Raw genomic sequence first — 13,626 nt, 5'->3', positions numbered from 1 at the left:
TACTGAGGTATGAGGTAGTCGGGGTGATTGAGGTACTATGTACATGTAGGTAGGGGCTGAAAAGCAGAAAGTCATGGTAGCCTTATTAACTGTTCAGCAGTCTTATGGCTTTAAAAAATATATATATATTTTAACTTTATTTAACTAGGCAAGTCAGTTAAGAACAAATTCTTATTTACAATGACGGCCTACCGGGGAACAGTGGGTTAACTGGCTTGTTCAGGGGGCAGAACGACAGATTTTTACCTTGTCAGCTCAGGGATTCGATCTTGCAACCATTCGGTTACTGGCCCAATGCTCTAACCACTAGGCTACCTGCCGCCCCGGCTTTTGGGGTAGAAGCTGTTCAGAAGCCTTTTGGTCCCCGACTTGGCACTCCGGTACCGCTTGCCGTGAGGTAGCAGAGAGAACAGTCTGACTTGGGTGGCTGAATTCTTTGGACCTTTCTCTGACACCGCCTGGTATAGAGGTCCTGGATGGCAGGGAGCTCAGCCCCAGTGATTACTGGGCCGTACACACTAGCTCTGAGCGCCTTGCGGTCGGTTGCCGAGCAGTTGTCAAACCAAGAAATTATGCAGCCAATCAAGATGCTGTCAACTGTAGAACTTTCTGAGGATCGGAAGACCCATGACAAATCTTCTCGGCCTCCTGAGGGGGACGAGGCGTTGTCGTGCCCTCTTCACGACTGTGTTGGTGTGTTTGGACCAGGATAGGTCCTTATTGATGTGGTCCGTCTCCACTACGGCTCTGTCGATCTCAACGGGGGCGTGCTCAGCCCTCCTTTTTCCCGTTGTCCACGATCCGCTCCTTTGTCTTGATCACGTTGAGGGAGATGTTGTTGTCCTGGCACCACACGGCCAGGTCTCTGACCTCCTCCCTATAGGCCGTCTCATCGTTGTCGGTGATCAGGCCTATCACTGTTGTGTCGTCAGCAAACTTAATGATGGTGTTGGAGTCGTGCCTGGCCATGCAGTTGTGGGTGAACAGGGAGTACAGGAGGGGACTAAGTACGCACCCCTGAGGGGCCCCTGTGTTGATGGTCAGCGTGGCTGATGTGTTGCTACCTACCCTCACCACCTGGGGGCGGCCCGTCAGGAAGTCCAGGATCCAGTTGCAGAGGGAGGTGTTTAGTCCCAGGGTCCTTAGCTTAGTGATGAGCTTTGAGGGCACTATGGTGTTGAACACTGACCTGTAGTCAATGAATAGCATTCTCACGTAGGTGTTCCTTTTGTCCAGGTGGGAAAGGACAGTGTGGAGTGCAATAGAGATGGCATCATCTGTCGATCTGTTAGGGCGGTATGCAAATTGGAGTGGGTCTAGGGGTTTCTGGGATAATGGTGTTGATGTGAGCCATGACCAGCCTTTCAAAACACTTCATGACTACAGACGTGAGTGCTACGGGTCGGTAGTCATTTAGGCAGGTTACCTTGGTGTTCCTGTTGTCTGTAGTTATAACAGACCTGTTCATTGTAGGAATCTGTCTGTAATTATAATATAACTGACCTGTTCATAGTAGGAATCTGTCTGTAGTTATAATATAACAGACCTGTTCATTGTAGGAATCTGTCTGTAGTTATAATATAACAGACCTGTTCATTGTAGGAATCTGTCTGTAGTTATAATATAACAGACCTGTTCATTGTAGGAATCTGTCTGTAGTTATAATATAACTGACCTGTTCATAGTAGGAATCTGTCTGTAGTTATAATATAACTGACCTGTTCATTGTAGGAATCTGTCTGTAGTTATAATATAACTGACCTGTTCATTGTAGGAATCTGTCTGTAATTATAATATAACTGACCTGTTCATAGTAGAAATATGTCTGTAATTATAATATAACAGACCTGTTCATTGTAGGAATCTGTCTGTAATTATAATATAACTGACCTGTTCATAGTAGGAATCTGTCTGTAGTTATAATATAACAGACCTGTTCATTGTAGGAATCTGTCTGTAGTTATAATATAACAGACCTGTTCATTGTAGGAATCTGTCTGTAGTTATAATATAACAGACCTGTTCATTGTAGGAATCTGTCTGTAGTTATAATATAACTGACCTGTTCATAGTAGGAATCTGTCTGTAGTTATAATATAACTGACCTGTTCATTGTAGGAATCTGTCTGTAGTTATAATATAACTGACCTGTTCATTGTAGGAATCTGTCTGTAATTATAATATAACTGACCTGTTCATAGTAGAAATATGTCTGTAATTATAATATAACTGACCTGTTCATTGTAGGAATCTGTCTGTAATTATAATATAACTGACCTGTTCATAGTAGAAATATGTCTGTAATTATAATATAACTGACCTGTTCATAGTAGAAATATGTCTGTAATTATAATATAACTGACCTGTTCATTGTAGGAATCTGTCTGTAATTATAATATAACTGACCTGTTCATAGTAGAAATATGTCTGTAGTTATAATATAACTGACCTGTTCATAGTAGAAATATGTCTGTAATTATAATATAACTGACCTGTTCATTGTAGGAATCTGTCTGTAATTATAATATAACTGACCTGTTCATAGTAGAAATATGTCTGTAGTTATAATATAACTGACCTGTTCATAGTAGAAATATGTCTGTAATTATAATATAACTGACCTGTTCATAGTAGAACTCTGTCTGTAGTTGCAGGTTGTCTGTAGGGTTGGTGCTGAGGTGAAACTGACGGTGAGTGACCTCTGGCAGGTGAAGCATTGAATCTAACACTCCCTCTGTAGATATAGGACTACCTGCAACTGGGTCAGGGAGAGAGGGGGACAGGGAGGAAGACGAGGAGTGAGAGGGAGCGGGGAGAGGGGGGTGGGGAGAGAGAGAGGGAGAGAGGGGGACAGGGAGGAAGACGAGGAGTGAGAGAGAGAGGAAGAGGGGAGAGAGAGAGGAAGAGGGGAGAGAGAGAGGAAGAGGGGAGAGAGGGAGAGAGGGGGACAGGGAGGAAGACGAGGAGTGAGAGAGAGGAAGAGGGGAGAGAGAGAGGGAGAGAGGGGGACAGGGAGGAAGACGAGGAGTGAGAGGGAGCGGGGAGAGGGGGGGAGGGGAGAGAGAGGGAGAGAGGGGGACAGGGAGGAAGATGAGGAGTGAGAGGGAGCGGGGAGAGGGGGGAGGGGAGAGAGAGAGGGAGAGAGGGGGACAGGGAGGAAGACGAGGAGTGAGAGAGGAAGAGGGGAGAGAGAGAGGAAGAGGGGAGAGAGAGAGGAAGAGGGGAGAGAGAGAGGGAGACAGGGAGGAAGACGAGGAGTGAGAGGGAGCGGGGAGAGGGGGGAGAGAGAGGAAGAGGGGAGAGAGAGAGGGAGAGAGGGGGACAGGGAGGAGGAAGAGGGGAGAGAGAGAGGGAGAGAGGGGGACAGGGAGGAGGAAGAGGGGAGAGAGAGAGGGAGAGAGGGGGACAGGGAGGAAGACGAGGAGTGAGAGGGAGCGGGGAGAGGGGGGAGGGGAGAGAGAGAGGGAGAGAGGGGGACAGGGAGGAAGACGAGGAGTGAGAGAGAGAGGAAGAGGGGAGAGAGAGAGGGAGAGAGGGGGACAGGGAGGAAGACGAGGAGTGAGAGGGAGCGGGGAGTGGAGAGAGAGAGGGGGACAGGGAGGAAGACGAGGAGTGAGAGGGAGCGGGGAGAGGGGGGAGGGGAGAGAGGAAGAGGGGAGAGAGAGAGGGAGAGGGGGGGACAGGGAGGAAGATGAGGAGGGAGCAGGGAGAGGGGGGAGGGGAGAGAGAGAGGAAGAGGGGAGAAAGAGAGAGCAGGGAGAGGGGGGAGGGGAGAGAGAGAGGAAGAGGGGAGAGAGAGAGGGAGAGAGGGGGACAGGGAGGAAGACGAGGAGAGGGAGCAGGGAGAGGGGAGAGAGAGGGAGAGAGGGACAGGGAGGAAGACGAGGAGTGAGAGGGAGCGGGGAGAGGGGAGAGAGAGGAAGAGGGGAGAGAGAGAGGGAGAGAGGGGGACAGGGAGGAAGACGAGGAGTGAGAGAGAGAGGAAGAGGGGAGAGAGAGAGGAAGAGTCACACACTATCCAAGGACTACAAATTGTAATTAGCTAACCGGCTAGTTAAATCTGGGACATTTACAGAATGTTGATCAATGTGCATTGTCCCCATGTCAAATAAACCTTAACATTACAGTAGCTGAAGAGGCCTTAGGAAGACATTTTATACTAACGTCTGTTATGAATATGATAGCACCCTTTTACCTTCAGCTTGTTCCAGCGTGTCATCAGAACTGTGATGATACAAACAAAACAGGAAAATCAGTGACATGTTACCTTGGATCGACATAGTGACATACCGACATAGTGACATAGTGACATAGTGACATAGTGACATCGTGACACAGCACAGTGAATAAAGCAGTGAGTAGGTTGTTACTGCCAGTAGGGTCTAAAGGGTCTTACTCTGGATGGAAGTAGCTGTAACACTGGTCACACACGCGCACTCTCTTCTCCTCCTCGGTGCAGCCCTCTACCGCCATCTTGTGGTCGGAGCAGGCATGACACACCAGACGACCACACCTCCTGCAGTGGTGACGCCTGTTGAACTGAGGAGGACAACGGGATGGAATGGAGAGTCCGTTTCACACAACAAATCATGAGCCCGTTTCACCCAACACAGATGAAGTCTATTCCTGTACTGAACACCAATGAGTCGCCTTAATCTGTTTGTGGGGAACCAATGAGTAGTCTTAATCTGTTTGTGGGGAACCAATGAGTAGTCTTAATCTGTTTGTGGGGAACCAATGAGTAGTGTTAATCTGTTTGTGGGGAACCAATGAGTAGTCTTAATCTGTTTGTGGGGAACCAATGAGTAGTCTTAATCTGTTTGTGGGGAACCAATGAGTAGTCTTAATCTGTTTGTGGGGAACCAATGAGTAGTCTTAATCTGTTTGTGGGGAACCAATGAGTAGTCTTAATCTGTTTGTGGGGAACCAATGAGTAGTCTTAATCTGTTTGTGGGGAACCAATGAGTAGTCTTAGTTGTCTTTGCTGTCTTTGTATCTAAGATAATTGTGTAGTTTAGAGTAATTATCTAGCCAGTTATCGAGGTTACCTAGCCAGCTCCACTTTCAAACAAAGTCAGCTAGCCAGCTATTTTCGCCGTCCTAACGTTGTCAACACTGCTAGCTAGCCAGCTAGCCAACTTCTACCGAAACAGTACAACGGAACGATTTGATTAGTGTAGTGTTAGCTAGCTACATAGTTGTCTTTGCTGTCCTTGTATCTAAGATAATTGTGTAGTTTAGAGTAATTATCTAGCCAGTTATCGAGGTTACCTAGCCAGTTAGAGGCTACCTAGCCAGCAACACTTTCAAACAAAGTCAACAACGCAGCCACTGCTAGCTAGCCTACTTCACCAGCCAGCAGTACTGCATCATTTTAATCATTTTAGTCAATAAGATTTTTGCAACGTAAGCTTAACTTTCTGAACATTCGAGACGTGTAGTCCACTTGTCATTCCAATCTCCTTTGCATTAGCGTAGCCTCTTCTGTAGCCTGTCAACTATGTGTCTGTCTATCCCTGTTCTCTCCTCTCTGCACAGACCATACAAACGCTTCACACCGCGTGGCCGCTGCCACCCTAACCTGGTGGTCCCAGCGCGCACGACCCACGTGGAGTTCCAGGTCTCCGGCAGCCTCTGGAACTGCCGATCTGCGGCCAACAAGGCAGAGTTCATCCCAGCCTATGCTTCCCTCCAGTCCCTCGACTTCTTGGCACTGACGGAAACATGGATTACCACAGATAACACTGCTACTCCTACTGCTCTCTCCTCGTCTGCCCACGTGTTCTCGCACACCCCGAGAGCTTCTGGTCAGCGGGGTGGTGGCACTGGGATCCTCATCTCTCCCAAGTGGACATTCTCTCTTTCTCCCCTGACCCATCTGTCTATCGCCTCCTTTGAATTCCATGCTGTCACAGTTACCAGCCCTTTCAAGCTTAACATCCTTATCATTTATCGCCCTCCAGGTTCCCTTGGAGAGTTCATCAATGAGCTTGACGCCTTGATAAGTTCCTTCCCTGAGGATGGCTCACCTCTCACAGTTCTGGGTGACTTTAACCTCCCCACGTCTACCTTTGACTCATTCCTCTCTGCCTCCCTCTTTCCACTCCTCTCCTCTTTTGACCTCACCCTCTCACCTTCCCCCCCTACTCACAAGGCAGGCAATACGCTTGACCTCATCTTTACTAGATGCTGTTCTTCCACTAATCTCATTGCAAGTCTCCGACCACTACCTTGTATTCTTTTCCCTCTCGCTCTCATCCAACACTTCCCACTCTGCCCCTACTCGGATGGTATCGCGCCGTCCCAACCTTCGCTCTCTCTCCCCCGCTACTCTCTCCTCTTCCATCCTATCATCTCTTCCCTCTGCTCAAACCTTCTCCAACCTATCTCCTGATTCTGCCTCCTCAACCCTCCTCTCCTCCCTTTCTGCATCTTCTGACTCTCTATGTCCCCTATCCTCCAGGCCGGCTCGGTCCTCCCCTCCTGCTCCGTGGCTCGACGACTCATTGCGAGCTCACAGAACAGGGCTCCGGGCAGCCGAGCGGAAATGGAGGAGAACTCGCCTCCCTGCGGACCTGGCATCCTTTCACTCCCTCCTCTCTACATTTTCCTCTTCTGTCTCTGCTGCTAAAGCCACTTTCTACCACTCTAAATTCCAAGCATCTGCCTCTAACCCTAGGAAGCTCTTTGCCACCTTCTCCTCCCTCCTGAATCCTCCTCCCCTCCCCCCCCCCCCCCCCCCCCCCCCCCCTCCTCCCTCTCTGCGGATGACTTCGTCAACCATTTTGAAAAGAAGGTTGACGACATCCGATCCTCGTTTGCTAAGTCAAACGACACCGCTGGTTCTGCTCACACTGCCCTACCCTGTGCTTTGACCTCTTTCTCCCCAGATGAAATCTCGCGTCTTGTGACGGCCGGCCGCCCAACAACCTGCCCGCTTGACCCTATCCCCTCCTCTCTTCTCCAGACCATTTCTGGAGACCTTCTCCCTTACCTCACCTCGCTCATCAACTCATCCTTGACCGCTGGCTATGTCCCTTCCGTCTTCAAGAGAGCGAGAGTTGCACCCCTTCTGAAAAAACCTACACTCGATCCCTCCGATGTCAACAACTACAGACCAGTATCCCTTCTTTCTTTTCTCTCCAAAACTCTTGAACGTGCCGTCCTTGGCCAGCTCTCCTGCTATCTCTCTCAGAATGACCTTCTTGATCCAAATCAGTCAGGTTTCAAGACTAGTCATTCAACTGAGACTGCTCTTCTCTGTGTCACGGAGGCGCTCCGCACTGCTAAAGCTAACTCTCTCTCCTCTGCTCTCATCCTTCTAGACCTATCGGCTGCCTTTGATACTGTGAACCATCAGATCCTCCTCTCCACCCTCTCCGAGTTGGGCATCTCCGGCGCGGCCCACGCTTGGATTGCATCCTACCTGACAGGTCGCTCCTACCAGGTGGCGTGGCGAGAATCTGTCTCCTCACCACGTGCTCTCACCACTGGTGTCCCCCAGGGCTCTGTTCTAGGCCCTCTCCTATTCTCGCTATACACCAAGTCACTTGGCTCTGTCATAACCTCACATGGTCTCTCCTATCATTGCTATGCAGACGACACACAATTAATCTTCTCTTTTCCCCCTTCTGATAACCAGGTGGCGAATCGCATCTCTGCATGTCTGGCAGACATATCAGTGTGGATGACGGATCACCACCTCAAGCTGAACCTCGGCAAGACGGAGCTGCTCTTCCTCCCGGGGAAGGACTGCCCGTTCCATGATCTCGCCATCACGGTTGACAACTCCATTGTGTCCTCCTCCCAGAGCGCTAAGAACCTTGGCGTGATCCTGGACAACACCCTGTCGTTCTCAACTAACATCAAGGCGGTGGCCCGTTCCTGTAGGTTCATGCTCTACAACATTCGCAGAGTACGACCCTGCCTCACACAGGAAGCGGCGCAGGTCCTAATCCAGGCACTTGTCATCTCCCGTCTGGATTACTGCAACTCGCTGTTGGCTGGGCTCCCTGCCTGTGCCATTAAACCCCTACAACTCATCCAGAACACCGCAGCCCGTCTGGTGTTCAACCTTCCCAAGTTCTCTCACGTCACCCCGCTTCTCCACTCTCTCCACTGGCTTCCAGTTGAAGCTCGCATCCGCTACAAGACCATGGTGCTTGCCTACGGAGCTGTGAGGGGAACGGCACCTCCGTACCTTCAGGCTCTGATCAGGCCCTACACCCAAACAAGGGCACTGCGTTCATCCACCTCTGGCCTGCTCGCCTCCCTACCTCTGAAGAAGTACAGTTCCCGCTCAGCCCAGTCAAAACTGTTCGCTGCTCTGGCACCCCAATGGTGGAACAAACTCCCTCACGACGCCAGGTCAGCGGAGTCAATCACCACCTTCCGGAGACACCTGAAACCCCACCTCTTTAAGGAATACCTAGGATAGGATAAAGTAATCCTTCTAACCCCCCCCCCCCCCCTTAAAAGATTTAGATGCACTATTGTAAAGTGGCTGTTCCACTGGATATCATAAGGTGAATGCACCAATTTGTAAGTCGCTCTGGATAAGAGCGTCTGCTAAATGACTTAAATGTAAATGTAATGTAGTCTTAATCTGTTTGTGGGGAACCAATGAGTAGTGTTAATCTGTTTGTGGGGAACCAATGAGTAGTGTTAATCTGTTTGTGGGGAACCAATGAGTAGTCTTAATCTGTCTGTGGGGAACCAATGAGTAGTCTTAATCTGTTTGTGGGGAACCAATGAGTAGTCTTAATCTGTCTGTGGGGAACCACTGAGTAGTCTTAATCTGTCTGTGGGGAACCACTGAGTAGTCTTAATCTGTCTGTGGGGAACCAATGAGTAGTCTTAATCTGTTTGTGGGAAACCAATGAGTAGTCTTAATCTGTTTGTGGGAAACCAATGAGTAGTCTTAATCTGTTTGTGGGGAACCAATGAGTAGTCTTAATCTGTTTGTGGGGAACCAATGAGTAGTCTTAATCTGTTTGTGGGGAACCAATGAGTAGTCTTAATCTGTTTGTGGGGAACCAATGAGTAGTCTTAATCTGTTTGTGGGGAACCAATGAGTAGTCTTAATCTGTTTGTGGGGAACCAATGAGTAGTCTTAATCTGTTTGTGGGGAACCAATGAGTAGTCTTAATCTGTTTGTGGGGAACCAATGAGTAGTCTTAATCTGTTTGTGGGGAACCAATGAGTAGTCTTAATCTGTTTGTGGGGAACCAATGAGTAGTCTTAACCTGTTTGTGGGGAACCAATGAGTAGGCTTAATCTGTTTGTGGGGAACCAATGAGTAGTCTTAATCTGTTTGTGGGGAACCAATGAGTAGTCTTAATCTGTTTGTGGGGAACCAATGACTAGTCTTAATCTGTTTGTGGGGAACCAATGAGTAGTCTTAATCTGTCTGTGGGAAACCAATGCCACCATTTTCTCTTTGTAGGAGCCATTTAGTGTCCGCCACTCACCCCTTCATTTATCCGCCACTCACCCCTTCATTTATCCGCCACTCATCCCTTCATTTATCCGCCACTCACTCACCCCTTCATTTATCCGCCACTCACTCACGCCTTCATTTATCCGCCACTCATCCCTTCATTTATCCGCCACTCACTCACCCCTTCATTTATCCGCCACTCACTCACCCCTTCATTTATCCGCCACTCACTCACCCCTTCATTTATCCGCCACTCACTCACGCCTTCATTTATCCGCCACTCACCCCTTCATTTATCCGCCACTCACTCACGCCTTCATTTATCCGCCACTCACTCACGCCTTCATTTATCCGCCACTCACTCACGCCTTCATTTATCCGCCACTCACTCACGCCTTCATTTATCCGCCACTCACTCACGCCTTCATTTATCCGCCACTCACCCACGCCTTCATTTATCCGCCACTCACCCCTTCATTTATCCGCCACTCACCCCTTCATTTATCCGCCACTCACCCCTTCATTTATCCGCCACTCACTCACGCCTTCATTTATCCGCCACTCACTCACGCCTTCATTTATCCGCCACTCATCCCTTCATTTATCCGCCACTCACTCACCCCTTCATTTATCCGCCACTCACTCACCCCTTCATTTATCCGCCACTCACTCACCCCTTCATTTATCCGCCACTCACTCACGCCTTCATTTATCCGCCACTCACCCCTTCATTTATCCGCCACTCACCCCTTCATTTATCCGCCTCTCACTCACGCCTTCATTTATCCGCCACTCACTCACGCCTTCATTTATCCGCCACTCACTCACGCCTTCATTTATCCGCCACTCACCCCTTCATTTATCCGCCACTCACCCCTTCATTTATCCGCCACTCACTCACGCCTTCATTTATCCGCCACTCACTCACGCCTTCATTTATCCGCCACTCACTCACGCCTTCATTTATCCGCCACTCACTCACGCCTTCATTTATCCGCCACTCACTCACGCCTTCATTTATCCGCCACTCACTCACGCCTTCATTTATCCGCCACTCACTCACGCCTTCATTTATCCGCCACTCACCCCTTCATTTATCCGCCACTCACTCAAGTGGCTTATTTTTACTTTGAGAGATTTAGCCATTCCACTCTATAATATAATAAATATACACATATATATATATATATATATATACACACACACCATTTAGCAGATGCTTTTATCCAAAGCGACTTACAGTCATGCATGCATACTAGAGGTCGACCTCTAATGCATACATTGGGTGGTCCCGGGAATCGAACCCACTACCTTGTAGATACAAGCGCCATGCTCTACCAACTGAGCTACAGGGGACCAGACTCTTTCACGGGGGGGTCTTATTCTCACCATGGTGAAGCGTTCTCGCTGGCAGACCATGCAGACATGCTGCTGATTGTCTGGGACCCAGTCCTTACGAACCGGGGCTCTGTCTGGGGGTTGGAACTGATCCGGGGAGCGCTGGATTCTCCTGCCGGTCGACCCTCTGTCCAGGGAACTGCTGGAGGACGAGGTGTGCACGGAGGTACTACCTGGAGTCGGGAGACGGAAACAGCGTTATCTTCACAATGCATTCTGTCAAATCGGAGGTGCTGGTACAAAGCATTATGGGTACTGTAGTACATCTTGCCACAGTAACCACGTGCAACAAAATAAGATGAAACATTTGAATGATTGCACAGACTAGAGTATATTAAAATACAGTATACTAGAATAAACTATAGACTAGAATAGAGAATAATAAAATACAGTATACTAGAATAAACTATAGACTAGAATAGAGTATAATAAAATACAGTATACTAGAATAAACTAGAATAGAGTATAATAAAATACAGTATACTAGAATAAACTAGAATAGAGCATAATAAAATACAATATACTAGAATAAACTATAGACTAGAATAGAGAATAATAAAATACAGTATACTAGAATAAACTATAGACTAGAATAGAGTATAATAAAATACAGTATACTAGTATAATCTAGAATAGACTAATAAAATAATGTATAGTAAAATAGACCATAATAGACTAGAAGAGTATAATACACTAGAATAGATTATAATAAACTAGAATAGACCATAACAGACTAGAATAGAGTATAATAAACTAGAATAGAGTATGCTGAACTAGAATATAATAGAGAATAATAGAACAGAGTATAATAAACTAGAATAGAGTATACTAGACTAGAATAGACCATAACAGACTAGAATAGAGTATAACAGACTAGAGTATAATAGAATAGAGTATACTGAACTAGAATATAATAGAGAATAATAGAATAGAATATAATAAACTAGAATAGAGTATAATAGACTAGAATAGAGTAAACTGAACTACAATATAATAAACTAGAATATACCATAATAGAGTATAATAGACCATAATAGACTTGAATAGAGTATAATAGACCATAATAGACTAGAATAGAGCATAATATACTAGAATAGACCATAACAGACTAGAATAGAGCATAATATACTAGAATAGAGTATAATAGACTAGAATAGATCATAATAGACTAGAATAGAGTATAACAGACTATAATAGACCATAACAGACTAGAATAGAGCATATGACTAGAATAGACCATAACAGACTAAAATAGAGTATACAAACTAGAGTATAATAGAATAGAGTATACTGAACTAGAATAGAGTATAATAGACTAGAATAGAGCATAATAGACTAGAATAGAGCATAATAGAATAGAATAGAGCATAATAGAATAGAATAGAGCATAATAGACTAGAATAGAGCATAATAGACTAGAATAGACTAGAATAGAGCATAATAGACTAGAATAGAGCATAATAGACTAGAATAGAATAGAGCATAATAGACTAGAATAGAGCATAATAGACTAGAATAGAGCATAATAGACTAGAATAGACTAGAATAGACCATAACAGACTAGAATAGAGCATAATATACTAGAATAGAGTATAATAGACTAGAATAGATCATAATAGACTAGAATAGAGTATAACAGACTATAATAGACCATAACAGACTAGAATAGAGCATATGACTAGAATAGACCATAACAGACTAAAATAGAGTATACAAACTAGAGTATAATAGAATAGAGTATACTGAACTAGAATAGACTATAATAGACTAGAATAGACTAGAATAGAGCATAATAGACTAGAATAGAGCATAATAGAATAGAATAGAGCATAATAGACTAGAATAGAGCATAATAGACTAGAATAGAGCATAATAGACTAGAATAGACTAGAATAGAGCATAATAGACTAGAATAGAATAGAGCATAATAGACTAGAATAGAGCATAATAGACTAGAATAGAGCATAATAGACTAGAATAGACTAGAATAGAGCATAATAGACTAGAATATAGCATAATAAACTAGAAGAGAGTATAATAAACTAGAAGAGAGTATAATAGACTAGAATAGAGCATAATAAACTAGAATAGAGCATAATAGAATAGAATAGAGCATAATAGACTAGAATAGAGCATAATAGACTAGAATAGAGTATAATAAACTAGAATAGTATAAGAGACTAGAATGGAGTATAATAAACTAGAATAGAGCATAATAGACTAGAATATAGTATAATAAACTAGAAGAGAGTATAATAGACTAGAATAGACTAGAATAGAGCATAATAAACTAGAAGAGAGTATAATAGACTAGAATAGAGCATAGACTAGAATAGACTAGAATAGAGCATAATAGAATAGAATAGAGCATAATAAACTAGAAGAGAGTATAATAGACTAGAATAGAGCATAATAGACTAGAATAGACTAGAATAGAGCATAATAGAATAGAATAGTATAATAGACTAGAATAGAGTAAACTGAACTAGAATATAATAGAGAATAATAGAGTAGAATATAATAAACTAGAATAGACCATAATAGACTAGAATAGAGTATAATAGACTAGAATAGACCATAGACTAGAAGAGCATAATAGACTAGAATAGAGCATAATATACTAGAATAGAGCATACTATACTAGAATAGACCATAAGAGACTAAAATAGAGTATAATAGACTAGAAGAGTATAATAAAATAGAGTATAAAAACTAGAGTATAATAGAATAGAGTATAATAGAATAGAATAGAATAGAGTATAATAAACTAGAATAGAGTATAATAAACT

At 45.0% G+C, this 13,626-nt stretch overlaps 1 protein-coding gene across 1 annotated transcript in view; it reads right to left on the bottom strand.

Moving 5' to 3' along the window:
* zfyve26 (zinc finger, FYVE domain containing 26) overlaps window positions 1-13,626 on the bottom strand; it is a 112,432-nt gene that overhangs the window by 28,496 nt on the left and 70,310 nt on the right. Inside the window, exons 29-32 of the mRNA XM_038966934.1 lie at window positions 10,829-11,010; window positions 4,397-4,539; window positions 4,196-4,224; window positions 2,622-2,758 (exon numbers count right to left, since the gene is read on the bottom strand). Of these exons, the coding sequence (XP_038822862.1) occupies window positions 2,622-2,758; window positions 4,196-4,224; window positions 4,397-4,539; window positions 10,829-11,010 (491 nt within the window). The remainder of the gene's footprint in view (window positions 1-2,621; window positions 2,759-4,195; window positions 4,225-4,396; window positions 4,540-10,828; window positions 11,011-13,626) is intronic.

The sequence above is a fragment of the Salvelinus namaycush genome, chromosome 28 (assembly GCF_016432855.1).
Source record: "Salvelinus namaycush isolate Seneca chromosome 28, SaNama_1.0, whole genome shotgun sequence".
Taxonomy (NCBI): Eukaryota; Metazoa; Chordata; class Actinopteri; order Salmoniformes; family Salmonidae; genus Salvelinus; species Salvelinus namaycush.
Note: the sequence above shows the minus strand (reverse complement) of the source record. Positions and strands in the feature narration are given on the sequence as shown.